The 14,042-nt window shown below is 42.5% G+C and overlaps 1 protein-coding gene across 7 annotated transcripts in view; it reads left to right on the top strand.

The window, feature by feature from the left end:
- LOC109401719 (pancreatic triacylglycerol lipase) overlaps positions 1 to 14,042 on the top strand; it is a 71,816-nt gene that overhangs the window by 12,513 nt on the left and 45,261 nt on the right. For 5 of the 7 annotated variants that reach the window (XM_019674306.3, XM_062851108.1, XM_062851109.1 and 2 more), the window contains exon 2: positions 11,489 to 11,792. In XM_019674306.3, coding sequence (XP_019529851.1) covers positions 11,693 to 11,792 — 100 coding nt within the window. In that variant the 5' untranslated portion in view covers positions 11,489 to 11,692. Of the gene's footprint in view, positions 1 to 10,932; positions 11,793 to 14,042 lie in introns of those variants that run through there. The other 2 variants (XM_062851111.1, XM_062851110.1) reach the window with 2 other exon arrangements.

The raw sequence follows: 14,042 nt of genomic DNA, 5'->3' as shown, positions 1-14,042 counted from the left end.
ATGCATTTTGCAACTCTGTTTTGCTGTTGAACATAACAGCGAAATATGTACCACCAATAAGTTTCCCAAATCGATGGTGGCTTTGTTAAAATTGTTGCTTTTCTATATAAAGGACCCAGGAACATTTTTGCCAACGTCGACGGAAAGATCATGAATATTTATTCGACGAGAAAGGCACTATCACCACTAGGTGGATTAATCTGGGTTTTTTGTTGAGAAATTTGCAGCAAAAATTTTTGCATCGAGAAGGCCCGTAATGATGGTTTTTGATCAAATTATCCAGTGAAATTACTTCAATCAATGGTGAAATATCTTTTCTTATCAAAACAGTAACTTCCTTTATTTTTATTTCAAGAGGTTTCCCTATGATATAGAATCGACTAACAGCTTGGCTTTTATACATATTTAGCATCACAATATTACCAAGCGCCGATATTCGTCATACTCAGTGATCCCGACATTCATGGATCGATTCCAGTCTGTAGAGTAAGGTGGAGCAAAAGTTCGACCCTAGTTGAAAATTCAATATTTTCCAAAACCCCAAAGCAAATAAAAATAAATGGATACCGTTTGGTGATTCTACCATCCATGAGCTAAAACTTTGCTGAACAAAGGTACGCCTAATGTCTTTTCAAAAGTTCCAATCTAGTGTTTGACGAGTTTAGTTAGCCGTAACAAAATATTTTGACTCTTTAGTGATAGGAATACTTGAAACTAATTAACATTTCATGGATTTTACCCAAATTAGGGTAAAATTTACTACACCAAAAAATAGTAGCATTTCGCTAAATTTAGAAAAAACGATAAATTCTTATAACTCCGATCGAATTATCTCACTAGTTTCTTTATTTTTAGAAATAATATGTACATTTTGAAGAATTTTAGGTTTTGCCTTTTTCGTACACCAAACTGTACTGAAAGGCTATTATACGTTCACTCAATTAACGATTTTTCTATAGACATCTCAGAAAGTCGAGTCACATATACCAATCAACTCAGTTCGACAAATGGAGATGATGTCTGTATGTGTGTATGTATGTATGTCTGTGCTCAAACAAAATTAACTCACTTTTAAGGCACTTCCAATTGGTCGGATTTTCGGATTATAGCTCGAATCGAACCGGAATTTCATCGCATTGTTTGCTATAGAACATGGTGCGGATAGGCCAAGGCGTTCTGGAGTTCTGGTCATTTTAGTGATTCAGACCAGCACCGGTGAACTGGTTAGTGGTCATATATAAAACTGAACTAAATTCTATCATGCGACACATCAAATTGTGCCGAACTTTGTAAACTTTAACGTGGTTGCCGAATTTTATGCGGAAATCATCAATGGAAACCTTAAAATCATGATGTTGGCCAAAAAGTCAAGATGGCGACCTAAAATTCAAGATGGCAGCCCACAACTAAAAGAGGCGGCTATAATAGGGAGTTTAAGGCTCTAACACCATGCAGTATGGGTATATTTGATATGGAGAAGATGTCCGGAGACCAGCAATGGTGATCAGAATATCCAAGATGGTGGCCCAAAATCTAAGATGGCGATTCAACTTTCAACAAGGCAGCTGTTTCAAGGAGTTTTAAGCTCTTAAGCCATGGAATATGGGTATATTTGGTATGGAGAATCTCATCATTGGAGATGCCCGGAGTTCAAAAATGGCGACCCAAAATACAAGATGGCGGCTCAAAGTTCAATATAGGGGTTGTTTTAAGGAGTTTTGGGCTCTTAAGCCTTGCAATATGAGTATATTTCCCAAGCAACACACATGTTATAATAGAGTTATGACAGCGCAAGTTTTGGTTGTATACAAGTTTATTATACGTAATTCTAACATTGTGTTGAAATAACGTAAAATAAACTTCTATACTACCAACACTTGCGCTATCGTAACTTTTATATAACATGTGTGTTGCTTGGGTTGGTATTAAGAAGATGTCCGTAGTCCAAAAGTAAATAACGACCATAATATGCAAGATGGCTGCCCAAAATCCAAGATGCCGGCTCATGGTTCAATATGGCAGCAGTTTAAGGTGTTTTAGGTTCTAATACCATGCAATATGGGTATATTTGGTATGGGGAAGTGGTCCGGTGTCCAAAAATGGCGACCAGAATATCTAAGATGGCGGTTGTTAAACTCTCCTAGGATATTAGGCAAGGCTCACAACGATGTTGTAGTGCACGCTCAACGAGCCTGTCTGGATCATATTGACCCCAAAATCTTACTAGGGTTATTGAAGTTTAATGTTGTAAAACCATGCAATATGGGTAAATTGCATATATACATATATAGTATAAATGGAAAGAAGTCTGGAGTCGAGAATCCAAGATGGCGGCAGTTTAAAGAAATTTCAGTCTCTAAAACCATGCAATATGGGTATATTTGTTATGAGGAAGAAGTTTGGAGTCCAAAAATGGTGATAAAAGTTTCCAAGATGGCGGGCTTACATCCAAAATGGCGGTTTAAAATTAAAGATAGCGGCTCTTTTTAGAGTTTAAGGCACAAGCATCAGAAGCCTGGTGTAACGAAATGGATTTTTGTTTAACAAATAAAAGAGCGAAATTCGTTAACATATTAGGGTACGTGTACCAATTATTGCACTACCTAAGGAAAGCTATTCATACTAAAATAACGAGAAGACCATCGAATGTCTTCAATAAGTTAAAGAACAGCTTAGTTTCCATACCTTACAGGAAAAATATAGAAACGGAGCCAAAACTACTTTTAGTATTGATTACAGCGTATGCCAATGATAGGAACCCTGTATCAGTAATGGTTAAATTTTTTAACTTCGGTTCCTTTTCGCACTATTTGCATGCATTCCTTATGGAGTTGGCCATAACTGGTACACTAGGGCGAAAAAGGGTGCAAGGAAGCTGAAATTTTAAGGAAAATGATTAATTTCTACCATGATTTGAGGAAAATGTGGAGTTTAAATGAGTGCGACTATCTTTTGTGAACGTGATCTGTTGTTCACGACATTTTTCTTGTTGATTTACATCGTTAAAGGGTAAAAATTAACTATGGCGAATAATTGGTACTATAGCCATAATTGGTACACTTACCCTACTGAAGTTTTGTAAAATCGGTTTTCGAAGACACGAGAAAGGCGCCATCACCACTAGGTGGAAGATTTTTTTTTTGTCCCACTATGTGTCAAGTGTGATTTCCAAAACTTTTTTGCAATAAGTTATACATGCCAAAGCATCTTCAAAATATACCTAGTTACACCACAAAATGAAAAACCAAATTCAAATTTATTACAACTTCATTCCATGCGTCGAAAGTACCACCGAGAAATAACAATTTTTTGACCAAAATCCAACATGTAGTCATAACTTTTCGCAAAATTAATCAATTTTCATAATTTTCAGAGTGAAAGATTCTCATTCTAAAAGGTTTCGAACAATCTTGACACCCGAAAGAAATAGTTTGTATTGAGCTCAACAACTTTAAAAGAAACTTTTGCCCCGCTCGAGCTTGTACCCCACTTTACTCTATCATTTTACGATTTTTCTGCCCTTTTCATTCATTTATCAGAATGATAATGATCAATCTTTATAAGGTATTTTTTTGACATCCATACTTCACATTTATGGCTAAATTCCATAACGTATTTTGATGAATTTCATTAGTTTACTTCGCTGAGTGTTGCAAACAATTTTGAACGTGACCGACAAAAGTATTGCACTCTTACTAGGTAAGGCAATTTAGTGACCGCGCAATAAGATCGGGAGAAGGCAACAACGCATGGAAGTGATCGTCGTCGTAGTCGTTGGTCACACAGGCAGTCAGTTATGAAATAATAAATGACGAGCGGCAACGGCGTCAACAGGAAAAACGAACCGAAACGCTAGATAATTCCAGTCTTTACTCTTTTGGTTTGAGCGCAGACGAAGAAACGCGGTGTGCTATACTGCCACCGCCGCGCCGTCCAAGCGGTTCGCGAAAAAGCCTTTTGTTTTCAGTTTTGGTTCAGGAATAAAGCCAACTGATGTGTGTACTCCGACAGTTGCGCTATTATATGAATGGATGAATAATAGTCGTCTCTTTTAAACTTACCGAATGCTTGGCCGTGCACACGTGAGCTTTGTTTTGGGTGCATAGAGATAAACGGTTGTTTGAGTACCTATGTCTGCATTTACTTATGGCATGTGAAATTGTAACGTATGTAGATCGTATCTACGAACCATTACATTATTTTTGACTTGTTATGCAGTACTTATGGAGTTATGAGTATATTGATCGTTATCAACTTAGTTTGATATGTAAAAATGAGATTTCTTTACAAAGTGATCCAGCACCGTCAATTAAAGTAACATTACAGTTGCTCAGAAGACTAATTTGTTTTTGAGACGACGGCTGTCTCGGAAGATATAGTTGGAGGTCGTGCTGAAGTCATTTCTCCTGAATCCCTCCTCCTAAGTCTTTTCCACTTATTAACTACTATTTAAACCATTTCTGCCTTAGCCCCTGAAACCTCTTTCACTCCCGATTCAATTCCTTATAGGGTAAAAGCTCCCTTAGTGGAGGTAGTACCAATAGTGGTGGTAGTGCCAATTTAGCACTATTTCGAACAAAAAGCTTGCAAATGACATTTTTAATAGATGCATCATAACTAATTAATAACATTAATTCAGTTTTGTGTTCAGGATTTGCCGAAACACCTATTTTAAATAATTTTTTCCTTAGTTTTTTTTGCTCCTTTGCACCTATAGTGGTGATAGTGTTCCTATAGTGGTGGGCCCCATAAGAATTCAATGGGATGCGCCACTTCATTTCATTTATTTAGTTAACATCAAATTCATGATAATACTGAATCAACAATTTGCCGTCATAATACTCGATTTGCAGCTGCAGCTCTCCAACGTCGGTCACGCCCAACACTCGCCAGATCACGCTCCACCTGGTCCGCCCATCGTGCTCTCTGCGCTCCACGCCTTCTTGTACCAACCGGATGGTTAGCAAACACCAACTTTGCAGGGTTGTTGTCCGGCATTCTTGAAACATGCCCTGCCCACCGTATCCTTCCGGCTTTGGCCACCTTCTGGATGCTGGGTTCGCCGTAAAGTGCAGCGAGCTCGTGGTTCATTCTTCTCCGCCACACACCGTTCTCCTGCACACCGCCGAAGATCGTCCTTAGCACGCGTCGCTCGAACACTCCGAGTGCTTGCAGGTCCTCCTCGAGCATCGTCCATGTCTCGTGTCCGTAGAGAACCACCGGTCTTATTAACGTCTTGTACATGGTACATTTGGTGCGGGGGTGAATCTTTTTTGACCGCAGTTTCTTCTGGAGCCCATAGTAGGCACGACTTCCACTGATGATGCGCCTTCGTATTTCACGGCTCACGTTATTGTCAGCCGTTAGCAAGGAACCGAGGTAGACGAATTCTTCTACCACCTCGAAAGTATCCCCGTCTATCGTAACATTGCTGCCAAGGCTTGTCCTGTCTCGCTCAGTCCCACCTACCAGCATGTACTTTGTCTTAGCCGCATTCACCAGCAGTCCGACCTTTGCTGCTTCACGTTTCAGGCGGGTGTACTGTTCTGCCACCGTTCCAAATGTTCTAGCAATAATATCCATGTCATCCGCAAAACAGACAAATTGGCTGGATTTCGTGAAGATCATACCCCGGCTGTTGAGCCCGGCTCGTCGCATAACACCTTCCAGGGCGATGTTGAATAGTAGGCAGGAAAGTCCATCACCTTGTCGTAGTCCCCGTCGAGATTCAAATGAACTGGATAGTTCACCTGAAATCCTTACCAGTGCTGGGAATGGTAACAGTAGTTTGCTTGAATTTGATGATTGTATCGCTGGCTCTTCATATCTGGGAGATTTTTTTTTGAACCAGTATAGTAGGCGATCCAATAAACTGCTACAGTAGCAGCTACAACGCGGGAGCTCCAAATGAGTTTCATTGAAATTCATTTGTCGTACTGCCGCCTGGCGCACTTCTTTAGGATGATCGACCATCATATCCAAAGCACCATACTTCCCGTGGACGCGTTTCCGAAAGCCCGACTATGCCTTTTAGCAGAAACCCTCCCGTAACAACTTTACTCTCGGTCCTCGAATGCCTCATTCGTGATTCAGCAGGAACAGGCTGTCTCGTTCCACCTCTCCAGTGGGAGTTTTTTTTCGATGTAAAATTGTGAAATCGACGCAAATCGGCTGCTTGTGGCTCCCCAAGTTCTCAAGAATATAGTATATTGTATGCATTGTGGATCACTGGTGTGTCCAGTTTTTGGTTATGATGTATGATGCCGTTCCAGGAAGCATCGGCGGCGGCGTGAAAACCCCACACCGATCTGCGTACCGTTATTCAGAAAGGCTATGCATCGGAATAAAATAATCTGAATCAGATCAAGACAAGAGGTCCTGTTGTTCTTATTCAACAAATTAGTTAGCTTTATTTTCAAATGCTTGAGAAGCTACAAACCGGTATACGCTGGTTCCAAGCCGAAACACACACACGTCCAGTGGCGTTTCTCCAGAGGTCTGCTCCGATTTCCCGTGCGATTTGCCTGCGAAAATCCTCGCTATCAATCAGTCAAGGGAACATTCCTCCGCTCATCTCACCCAGGAGCCCGATCTATACATCCAGCGAATGTCTACCCAGCCTGATACCAAATTATCCCGAAGCCTTGTCTCCAAGCTTGTCCCTGAATACGACCCATCTAGAGAATCTCATTAGAACCTGATACAACAGCGAGAGCGATCTACTGTAGCAAACTACCGTAGCAACATTGGGTTTCTAATGAAATTCAACAAGCTAGACTACCGTAGCGAACGGTTTTGCATTCAAAACCATGGGTAGCTGTGATTTGAATAGCTTTGACTCCGCAGAATGAACTTCACGATTTTTCCCAGCACTGATCCTTACGCTGTTCTGCACACCGTCCATCGTTGCTCTTATCAGTCTAGTCAGCTTCCCGGGAAAGCTGTTCTCGTCCATAATTTTCCATAGCTCTGTGCGGTCGATACTGTCGTATGCCGCTTTGAAGTCGATGAACAGGTGATGCGTTGGGACCTGGTATTCACGGCATTTCTGGAGGATTTGCCATACGGTGAAGATCTGGTCCGTTGTCGACCGGCCGTCGATGAAACCGGCTTGGTAACTTCCCACGAACTCATTTACTTTAGGTGAAAGACGACAGAAGATGATCTGGGATAGCACTTTGTAGGCGGCATTCAAAATGGTGATCGCTCGAAAGTTCTCACACATTAATTTGTCGCCTTTTTTGTGGATGGGACAGATTATCCCTTCCTTCCACTCCTCCGGTAGCTGTTCGGTTTTTCAGATCTTGACTACTAACTGGTGCAGACAGGTGGCCAACTTTTCCGGGCCCATCTTGATGAGTTCTGCTGCGATACCGTCCTTACCAGCCGCTTTGTTGTTTTTGAGCTGGTGGATGGCATCCTTAACTTCCCTCACCGTGGGAGTTGGTTCGTTCCCGTCCTCTGCTGCACCAACATAGTCATTTCCTCTGCTGCCTTGGTCCTCCGTGCCTACATTCTCTTCGCCATTCAGGTGCTCGTCGAAGTGCTGCTTCCACCTTTCGATCACCTCACGTTTGTCCGTCAGGAGGCTCCCGTCCTTATCCCTGCAGATTTCGGCTTGCGGAACGTAGCCTTTGCGGGATGCGTTGAGCTTCTGGTAGAACTTGCGTGTTTCCTGTGAACGACACAGCAGTTCCATTTCCTCGCACTCCGCTTCTTCCAGGCGGCGCTTTTTCTCCCGGAAGAGACGGGTCTGCTGCTTCCGCTTCTGTCTGTATCGCTCCACATTCTGTCGGGTTCCATGCTGCAGCATTACCGCCCGCGCTGCATCCTTCTCCTCCAGAACCGCTCTGCACTCCTCGTCGAACCAATCGTTTCGTCGACTCCGTTCTACGTACCCGATAGTGCTCTCGGCTGCGTTGTTGATGGCTGCTTTCACTGTACTCCAGCAGTCCTCTAGATGGGCCACATCGAGCACACCCTCGTCCGGCAACGCTGCCTCGAGATTCTGCGCGTATGCGGTGGCGACATCCGGTTGCTTCAGTCGCTCTAGATCGTACCGGGGCGGCCGCCGGTAATGTACGTTGTTAATAACGGAGAGTTTTGGGCACAGTTTAACCATCACCAGGTAGTGATCAGAGTCGATATTAGCGCAACGATAGGTCCTGACGTCGATAATGTCGGAGAAGTGCCGTCCATCAATCTGAACGTGGTCGATTTGCGATTCCGTTTGTTGTGGTGACCTCCAGGTGTAACGATACGGGAGGCTGTGCTGGAAGAAGGTGCTACGAATGGCCATGTTCTTGGAGGCGGCGAAATCGATGAGGCGTAGGCCATTTTCGTTCGTCAGCTGATGGGCGCTGAACTTTCCAATCGTCGGTCTGAATTCCTCCTCCTGGCCTACCTGAGCGTTTAGATCCCCTATGATGATCTTGACGTCGTGGTTTGGGCAGCGGTCGTACTCGCGTTCGAGCTGCGCGTAAAATGCGTCTTTGTCATCATCAGTGCCTCCGGAGTGAGGGCTGTGCACGTTTATTATGCTAATGTTGAAGAATCGGCCCTTGATCCTCAACCTGCACATTCTTTCGTCGATCGGCCACCAACCGATTACGCGCCTCTGCATGTCGCCCATCACTATAAAAGCTGTTCCCAGCTCACGTGTGTTGCCGCAACTTTGGTAGATGGTATGATTACCTCTAAACGTTCGCACCATAGATCCTGTCCAACACACCTCCTGCAGCGCTACGATTCCGAACCCGCGGTCCTTCAGTATATCGGCGAGTATTCGGGTGCTCCCGATGAAGTTGAGAGATCTGCAGTTCCACGTACCGAGCTTCCAATCGCAAGTCCCTTTTCGTCGCTGTGGTCGTCGCCATTGGTATCGGTTCGCATTCTTCTCTTGTTGATTTTCCGGTGCTAGTCTTTTTTACGGCTGGCTCGCAGGGCCTGACACCAACCCACTAACCCAGGGAGCTGGGCTTACCTTCCCGGAAGCTACGGGTTCTGCATTGGCATTTCCTCCAACTACAGTGCTAAATAGCTAGGCTCGAGCGCCAGTCTTCGCCGGGGGTGGTGTTTTTAATGGGCGCCCAGGAGATAATATTTTACCTGAGCTTCCACCCCACTATAGGAACCAATAATAAATTTTACCTCCATAATAGGAACCGTGTACCTATAGTTGGTGCAAGTGATTTATTAGCAAAAACTGAAATAAACAATGGTTTTTACATTTTTCCTATCAAATTTAAGTGAAAAACTACCGATTAACGTTTTGAGACTTTTTATTTTGTGGTATTATCAATTTTATTTAATTATTTTTCTACAAGGAGCTACTAATAGCACCACTATTGGTACATTTACCCTACTCCTTTTAAACTCCTTGAAATTCGTTCCCACTTCAAATCTGTAACTTCCTTGAAACCTCATCGGAATCCATCAGAATCCCCCCGTTCTCTCACTAAACCTTTCATATATCCTGCCCAAGTAACATTTTGATGACCAATTAGTCTTGTAGAGGTTTTGGGAACCGTCACAAAACCTAATGGCTTTTGTTTTAGTTTTGTGATGCTTTTAAGTAGATCTTCTAGTGTGTTAGACTAAACATTTTGTCGAAGACCGCGAAGACATCCGATGCATGTAAATCGCATCGTTTATACAGTCCAAGATTACGAGGCTTTCTCGCGAAAATGTAAGAAAAGTGTATTTTTTGACGTGTCTGAAACAAATTTCAAAACCTAGGCATAAACAATCGTGCCCAAAGATTTCGGGGACCTCAAATGGAACCTTAAAAACCACGACCTGATAGAATGCCATTGAAATTCCTATGTTTCTATATAACGGATGGCTATAACCCAGTTTCAGGAGATGCAAACAACATACCCAAGTAACCACAAGCATTATATCATAACATTAATTCAATCGTATTATAGTTTAGCTAATGCAACATAACTTTTATTTTACATCTGTCAAGTAATGAAGCGTTTAATCTACATTATGAAAGCATTGAAGCATTACGATATTTTGACAGTTCTGTATAGTTTTATAGAGCCGTTGTTAAATGCTTCATTGCATTACCATGTTAAAAGTTTTATAGCAATCAATAATGCAAGCATTTATTACTTTATATATACCTTTACTAAAGCTTCCATCGTTGTAAACAGAAAAATTTCGCTCAGTTCGAAAAAAAAAAACTGTAAAACACATTTAGAAACAGAACCAATCAAAACAAAAGAAAAACAAACCAAAATTTTCATGGATTGTTGCGGAGCACTTAGATTATCATGCTCAGATGTTGCTGCGTGAAAATGTATATTATGTATGGTTTTTTGGGTTTTTGGTTGGGACATGAAAACAATCAGATGCTGAGGGAACAAAAACGAATTTATATTCGAGAGTAACATAACTGATGGCATTCAGACCCCGGCACATTTTTTAGAGTTGCTGGAAACACAACTCAATAAGGCACGAGCTAAGTATACGTTACCTTATGTTGCACATTTTTCCAGGTGCAAAATACATGGTATCGTAGCACACAGCGTTAGCGCGTCCGAGTTTCATCGTGGTCAGTTTCAGCAGTCTAGGTTCAAATCCCGAAATACAATAAAAAACATCAAAGTGAGAGTATCGGAAGATAAAAATAGATAGAAAAATGAAAAACATACTTTTTTTCTTTTTTGACATGATGCATTAAGTATGCATTCCATACGATTTGATTGCATTAGCTATAAGGTACAAGCGTTTTATATGCTTTAGCAATCATTACAGTAATGCTTGCTTTAAATCAACAATAGTAGCGCCACTTTCGATTCTAAACCTACTTTAATGGTGCCTATATGGCAAAACAACTTTATATCGCATGTCATATAATACACTATAAGTCGAAAATAATGCTCTATATAAAGCGTCATGGTTACTTGGGTAGTTATTCCATTTAATAAACTTCCATATTTCAAAATGTTGCGATTGTTTACTCCAGACAAACTATTTAAAATGCAGAGTCACAAACCACCGATTGTATCTCAAGCTCTAAACCTGCCATTAAAATCAGCAGTGATTACCTAGTTGATTCAGTTCGACACAAGCCAGTCAAAGACTAGCTACATTCGTAGCCACCATTTGATTGAGCGCGCTTTGATAGATTTAAGACAAAATCAGGTTAACCATCATGATTGCACCAGCTAGGGGGACGACCTAAACGATTGCCACTGCTGACTGCTTGCTTACCAATCAACACACCCCGTCCCGAAGTGAAGTGAAGTGCTTTGAGCGTCTTGTTGGCGGTGACACATTGTAGAGATACCCCTAGTTCAAACGAAAGTGAAAGACTCGGGTGGTGCGAGTGAAGACCAGTTTCTGGGTTGTGGTGGCCCCCTTTTCGTGACTGCCAATCACGGGTGGCTCCAACGACGACGTCGACGACGACGACGGTGCCAAAGCCGAAGCCGAAGGTATTACTTAACCGAGTTGTGTGTGATATTGGGTGATTTAGGAGTGGCGACGATGACTGAACGGGTTTGACTTCCGAGGCTGCTGCAGGGTGTTTACTTTAAATCAAGTGGATAGCAGAAGGTGCCGCACGTCTCGTGAGGAGTAGGAAATCCAGTTGAGACTTATTTCCTTAAAAATTGAACAGGTGTAATTTGACACTGCCGCATAGAGCATAATTGCCGGACGGGGGGACTGCCGGTTCGAGATGAAGCTTCCTGGCGTGGCATCCGTGCTGTCATGTGCTCCGGCGGTCCTAATTGGATTGATCTGCCTCACCCTGGGACTGCTGGTGGAACCAATTCAAGGTAAGTGTGCCGGGCGTTGAGGTGAGTTTTCTATGGGGTGGTGGAGAGCCAAAATGTTTGGATGTAGGTGATCGTGACTTTGAATTTCGAGAAACCATTTGGATCGATAATTAGGCAGGTTGTTTTGACAATCAAAAATGGTAATGACCTTACTTTTTTGATTCATGGGTAACATCAGTGGCAAGTTACTCATAGAAATTAGTTACACTCATTCGAACAAATCTTGCGTTTAGTATCATGCGGGCGTATCTGCGTTCTTTTCATACATTTCATTTATATAGTTCAGCATCAATTTCATAATTAAACTAAGTTATTCAGATAATTTTTACTTAACTGTTTGCCGCCATAATACTCGATTTGCAGCTGCAGATCTCCAACGTCCACGCTCCACCTGGTCCACCCATCGTGCTCTCTGTGCTCCACGCCTTCTTGTACCAACCGGTAGTTAGCAAATACTAACTTTGCAAGGTTGTTGTCCGGCATTCTTGCAGCATGGCCTGCCCACCGTATCCGTCCTGTTTCGGCCACTTTCAGGATGTTGGGGTCACCGTTGAGTGCAGCGAGCGTAGAGTGGTTCATCCTTCACCGTCACATGCCAATCTCCTGCACGCCGCCAAAGATCGTCCATAGCACGCGTTTCGCGAAAGCTCCAAGTGCTTGCAGATCCTCTTGGAGCGTGGTCCATGTCTCGTGTCCGTAGAGGACCACCCAAGCAACCAAAAGTTCGGATTTCACTTGAAGCGCGGACTCGGAAGTTTACATTTGGTTCAATTCTAGCTTCGTCGAACTTGATTCTCCAAAAAGGTACTCATGTATTGTTTATGAACTTGAAAGTACATGTACAAGCTTTTGACTTCTCTTCAAAACGACATTAAAGTCGAAAACAGGTTCAGAAAGAACTTACGTTGAACTTTAGAGCAGAGTTCCATCAAATATTAACCGAACTCATTTTGAACTTTTCCGTGCCTCTAAGGCTCAAATGAAGTTCATATGAACATGTTCCAACAATTTGAAATGTTCCGTTCCGAACTTGTTTCGAACTTGTTTTGAACTTACTACTCAAAGTTCGGATAAATATTAACCGTACCAAAAGTGAACTTCACTTGAACTTCGGCGACAGCGGAGCTGGGGAGAAGTTCTCATTCAATTAAATCATTCGGGAATCGAACGCAGCAACCACATTTTGTGTTAATTTCACAAGTACACTTCGTTTCACTATAATATGTCAACGTACTTACTTGTAATCAATGCAAAACATCCATATTGTGTGGCTCAAAAGCTGCCCCGCAGCGGACAACTGGTAGAGCAGGATTCCGCCGGAGTTTTTTTCAGCTGCGGATAATAGTCTCCCATGTTTTCAACCCCGTCTCACTAGTCGTACCAGCGCGCCGGTAATCGACGCGATCGTAATCACTGCAAACATATAAACTTTTCTAAATTATTGGAACTGGTACTAATTTATTGCTTTGCACTTGTTCAAATAACGAACCAAAACAAACTGAAAACGTCAAACTGTGTAAGTCCACAAGAAGTTCCACGTAAACTTTTTTCGAACCTTCGGCTTCAGGTTCAGAGAAAGTTCACACGCGAACCTGATTGAGCTCTACTAAAAGATATCAGCACATTGATAAAATCCCACAGTGCCTAACAACACATACATGGAGTAGTGGTTAAGCGCCGGCTTTCAACGAGAAGAACCCGAGTTCAAATCTCAGTAAGTAAAAAACATCAAACATTATTTCAAGGTATATGGATTCCTCATGTACTAATGTGTCTTAATAATAAATTACTTTGAGGACTAAGTGCATTTTTTTCTGGTTTTTTCGAAGCTTATTTTTAAGCTGAATAGCGTTCCCTTCAGCGACACAAGTGTACTTTTAATTACTTAAAAAGTGAGCTGAATAGAATGCTATTCGTCTACCTTCGAATAGCTGATTAAGCCCAAACATGCTATTTTATCCGAACTTTTGGTTGCTTGGGCATCGTTGGATAGTTGGATTAATAGGCGCCATGGGGAAGTTACATTCCACCTGACACAGGTCCTTACAGGTCATGGTTGCTTCCGACAGTATCTACACCGTTTCGGGCATGCGGATTCTCCCGAATGCCCAGTGTGCAATGGTTTAGAGGAAACGGCGGAACACGTTTTGTTCGTGTGCCCGCGTTTTCGCACAATGCGTGACCGCATACTTGCCACATGCGGGGAGGACACAAATCCGGACAACTTGGTCCAGAGGATGTGTAGGGATG

The sequence above is a fragment of the Aedes albopictus genome, chromosome 2 (assembly GCF_035046485.1).
Source record: "Aedes albopictus strain Foshan chromosome 2, AalbF5, whole genome shotgun sequence".
NCBI classification, from domain to species: Eukaryota; Metazoa; Arthropoda; class Insecta; order Diptera; family Culicidae; genus Aedes; species Aedes albopictus.
The sequence above is the reverse complement of the archived record's forward strand: the minus strand, read 5'-3'. Positions and strand labels throughout refer to the sequence as shown.